This window comes from Grampus griseus, assembly GCF_964374135.1.
Source record: "Grampus griseus genome assembly, chromosome: 10".
Lineage (NCBI taxonomy): Eukaryota > Metazoa > Chordata > Mammalia > Artiodactyla > Delphinidae > Grampus > Grampus griseus.
In genome coordinates, this window is record NC_139004.1 from 103,484,203 (window position 1) to 103,488,997 (window position 4,795).

General features: G+C 59.6%; 1 protein-coding gene across 1 annotated transcript; it reads left to right on the forward strand.

The window, feature by feature from the left end:
- Nucleotides 1–202: 202 nt before the first annotated feature.
- Nucleotides 203–3,071, forward strand: PRR20G (proline rich 20G; the record flags this gene model as incomplete). Its single annotated transcript, XM_082663546.1, has 3 exons — nucleotides 203–252; nucleotides 873–931; nucleotides 2,455–3,071. 3 exons carry the CDS (start codon nucleotides 203–205, stop codon nucleotides 3,069–3,071), a joined length of 726 nt encoding a protein of 241 aa, XP_082519672.1.
- Between the last annotated feature and the right edge of the window lie 1,724 nt (nucleotides 3,072–4,795).

Here is a 4,795-nt window from a genome sequence, read left to right on the forward strand (position 1 = left end):
CCCACCAAACCTAATCAAACCTCCTGTCAGTCACTTAACACAATCACATTGCTGCCTTTTTCTGTAATGATTAGATCAACCTATAGCACCGCATCTAGAACCCGTGTCTTCAAGGCAGGGTCTCTGGGCGGCAGAAAACTGGAACGCAATCAGCTCTTCTCGGGTTAAGCTGCCTGGCCCGCCCTCCTTCTATCCAATCACCATGGGCGATCCCGACACACTTATAAGAGGGGACTGGGTGGTTCAAGACCAGTGAGTTTCCTGTAGGGCCGCCGAGAGGACAGGCCTGCTCCGCGGGAGATATTTCTGAAGGCTGCCCTCAGGCCGACGGTCGTGACTGCGAACACCCCTGGACTCCAGCGCCTCGGGCCCCTCTTCCCGGAAGGGTCTCCTGGAAGCCGCGCCGCGTCTCCAGACCCCCAGAGCCGGCCGCAGAGGCACGGCAGGGAGACTAGGTACGTGCCGGGCGCCCTGGGGGATGGGCACACCTTGTATGACCAGCTGGGCGCAGAATCTCCGGTGCCCTGGGAGGGCCAGGGCCGGCTCCCCAGACGGCCTCGCCCTCCACGCCTCTGCTCCCCACCTTCCTTCCCTCTTCCCTCTGGGGAGGGAAAGCTCCAATCGGCCCAAGGTAATCTCGTCTGTCCCACCTCGTCCGGACACTTGGGCTGAATTAGTGAGCCCTCCTGCAGGCCAAGCGCTACTGGCGCCTCTTTGAAGACAGTTTAACAGGTCACCGCAGACCCCTCCCTCCAGACACCTCGTCCCCCTGCCGCCAGCCTGACCCGGCGAGCTCCCGCCTGCGCAGTGGATGTGGGGGTGCGGAGGGGTGGCTGGAGCCCCGGACTGACCCGGTTTCCTCTCTCGGGCAGGTTCCTCATGCAGGAGCAGAGACCCTCCAAGCGCTTTCGCTCAACGGCCCCTAATCAAGGTACGTGAGACACCCTCACCCCCTTTCCGGTGCTCCCCAGTTCTGACTCTACGTTGGCTGTTTACGTGTATGACACAGAAGGCGTTTTGTGGACAACAGCGGCCCTCGCCTCAGTTTCCCCTCCAGACACGACCGTCTTCCTCTGTTTCTTAGCGCTACTTGCTGTTCTCTAAACGTCTCCGCTCCTGCCGACTTTCCCCTTTTGCGCAGGGTCTTCCCTCCCAGCAGAGGAGTGTGTAGCTGTCGGTCACGAGTTCTCAGCAACATGCCCACCCTCACTTTCCACACTGGAGCCCCGGGCCCCACCTCCCACCCGCCTTCCAGAGACCCGTTAATCTGAGCGCAGACATCCTGTGCCCCAGGGTTAATTCCCCTCTTCTGAATTTTCCAGGACTTAGTAGTTGGGCTATTGTTTGCAAATTCAGTGTTCTCAAACTCTTCCCTGATTGTTAAAATTCACACCCAATCAAGCGCTCTACCAACTTGACCCCCTTCCAACCTGCTCCAGCCTAGACTGGCAGTCTCACCCCAGCCGTCACCCTGCGACCCGCCCCCCCCCCCACCCCGCCCCGCCATCGGCTGGGGAATCCCATCCCCCTCTGGAATTCTACGCCCTGTTTCTTTTATCTGGTGTCCTTTTCTCCCTTGGCTTATTTTTTCTCATTGGAGCACCCAGCTCTCAACCCTCACCTCCCGGTTTTCCTAGCCAAGAACTGAGGAAAAAAATTAACCCATTTGGTGGTGACCCAAATCCAGCTCCAGCCCAGGCCCCCACCTGGATGACCCAAACACCTTAGCATCATCAGGTTCCTCCTCTGTCCTCCAAACCTGCATCTTCTTCCTTGGGAAAGGCTTCATGCCCTCCCGCCGGGGAAGGGGTGCGGGAGGAGCTCATAAGGGATGGGCAGGAGGGCGCCTGCAGACAGACGGGTCACCCGGGCGCCACCAGCCGCCAACCCCTTCACGCCTCCCCCGAGGCCGCAGCCCCTCCTTGCCAGCACCCCTGCTCCAGGCACACCTCTTCCCTGCCCCCCAAGTCCAGCTGTGATGTCCCTGCTGCCTTCGTTTCAATGGCTCTCCCTGGACCGCAGGGTAAACTCAAGCCTGGCTTAGCTCAAGGAGGCCCTGGGGAGCTGCCCCGCGTGCGGTGCTGTCCTTCAGCTGCCCAGCTGTCCTTCAAGTCAGGGAGCCGGGCTCCCAGCCTCTCTGCCCTCCCTGCTCCTCGGCCGTCAGCGCCGTTACTTGGTTTTGTTTGCTTCTGTCTGTCTGTCCTATTGAAGTTTAGCGCAGTTAGGACAGGGACCGTCATTTTTATTCAAATTGAACCTCTCTGGTGAACCTAGACTCTGTGTCCCCATCAGTACAACGGGGATTATAATACCTGGCTGGCCAGGCAGCTGTGAGGGCTGAATGCCATGGCCCGTGGGGAGTGCCCAGCCTGGAGGAGGCTTGTGGCCGTCCAGGGGCCCCCCCCACCCCCCCAGCCTCCCTCTGCTGAGTCTCTGCATCTCTCTCCACCTCAGGTGTTCATCCCCAGGAGACGGGCTGCCCTGGTGCAGAAGGCGGAGACCCTGGGGGGGCAGCCGGACCCCCGCAGCCAGGCCAGCCCTCGAGACCCTTTGCTTATGTGAACCCCGTGAGACGTGAGGCCCCCGCTTTCGTGGGCTCGTCTCGCCTTGCACAGAGAGGCCGAGGCCACCGCAGGGGAGCTAGCCAGGGGGCTGAAAGAGGCCGGGGCAGGGACCCCCGCCTGCACAGGGACCCCCGCCTGCAGGAGGGGCCGGGACGCCTGCTGGGGCCAGATCTGCATTTGGAGCTGGACAGCGGAGAGGTGCCCGAACAGCCCGCGGAGCCAGAAGCCAGGGAGACCCCTTTCACCAGAGCAGCCATGGCGGCCGCGGCACACGGACACGTGCTGCGGAACCCCGGCCCCGGCAGTGACACACTTAGGATGAGACCCCAGGGGCCGCCCAATGCCTACGGGTTCTGGGGTCTCAGGGAGGTCCAGCCTTCCGCCTGTTCCTACGTTGGGTTCATACCCTCGGGCTCTGCTCTGATAGTCATGCAGACGCCCTCCGGCACCTACCTGTATTCAGTCGCAGCGCCCTATGCCCACCACAGCCAGCCCCTCTCTCTCTGACCTGGGCATTTGCTAAATACTCCAGGAGACCTTCCCCCAGCTGGAGTCCCCTTCCTGTCCCCATTGTCTCCCCCGCTACCTGTATTGCCCGGACTGAACCTGCAAGCTCCCCCAGGATCCCGGCAGGCCCAGGTCTGCTTCCCACAGGACAGGCAGTGCCAAGGGACAGAGCAGCGCATGAGGTGTCTAGGCAGAGAGAGCCCCAGGGTGCTCGCGAGATGGAGAAGCTGTGATCGGAGCTTCCCAGCGAGCGGCTGCAGGGTCAGGATACTGACGGCAGTCCCCCAGCAGCCTGTGAAACCCGCCAGTGGTTCCCCTCTGAAGAAAAACACGGATCCTGAGTGGGTGTGAGAGTGACACATGTGCATGAGGCTTGGGTAAAGAGGAAATTCCAAGAGCTGCCTGTGAGGTGAGACCTACAGGGAAAGCAGAACTGGCCTGACATCAACACTCCCTCAAAAGCATCGGTGATTCCGAGAAAGCCATGAGGAGACCCCCTCGGATGCTGGAGAGCACACGACCCTGAGTCTCGAATTCCATGACTTGGACCAGGTGGCGCGTGGACAGGAGGGGCTGGGCACCGGTCGAGGCACAGGAAAGGGGCCTGAATCCTAATCAGACCGGCCCGAAGCGGGAGCTTCCTCTGAGCTCGAGAGCTCACAGGCTGATATCAAAGCCCCTTCCTGTGAAATCCAGCTCCAGGCGAGTTGTTCTGCTGCCTGCCCTGAAAGCACAGATGATGCTTTTCAGCCAGGGAAAAAAAAAGAAGTGGGAAGAAAAGAGGAAGAAGTGGGATGCAAGAAGGACCAGAAAGCAAGGAAATGGGTAAACTGTATTATTAAGTCTGAATAAGTATGATCCTCGAAGAAAGATGAATAATCTGGAATTGAAATTCCAGAAGGGGACCTCCCTGGTGGCGTAGTGGGTAAGGATCCACCTGCCAATGCAGGGGACATGGGTTCCTTCCCTGGCCCGGGAAGATCCCACATGCCGCGGAGCAATGAAGCTCGTGCGCCGCAACTACTGAGCCTGCGCTCCACAACTACTGCAGCCTGCGAGCCTAGAGCCCGTGCCCCGCAGCAAGAGAAGCCACCGCAATGAGAAGCCCGTGCACCGCAACGAAGAGTAGCCCCCGCTCGCCGCAACTAGAGAAAGCCTGCGCACAGCAACGAAGACCCAACGCAGCCAACAAATAAAATTAAAAAAAAAAAAAATTCCAGAAGCACTGACATCGAAATTTGGGGGATGTAGGAGTTCAAAGGAGCTACAAATTACTGAAATTCTGGTCTAGTCCTGGAATTCTATAGATGCTCAACCTGAGGGAGCAGAGGAACCCTGAGCATTTGTAAGCAGGTGGCCCCACTGGTAACTTCTAAAGGAGATGGAGGAGAATGAAGAATTCCAAACAGACTGAGGAACACGTGGATCCAAGAAAATTTGATGAATCAAACGAGAGGCAGACGGGGTCACAGAAACAGGGAGAAAGCAGGACACGGTCAAAACGCTACGTAAGGGGGCTTCCCTGGTGGCGCAGTGGTTGGGAGTCCGCCTGCCGATGCAGGGGACGTGGGTTCATGCCCCGGTCCGGGAGGATCCCACATGCCGCGGAGCAGCTGGGCCCGTGAGCCATGGCCGCTGAGCCTGCGCGTCCGGAGCCTGTGCTCCGCAACGGGAGGGGCCGCAACAGTGAGAGGCCCGCGTACCGGGGGGAAAAAAAAAAAAAA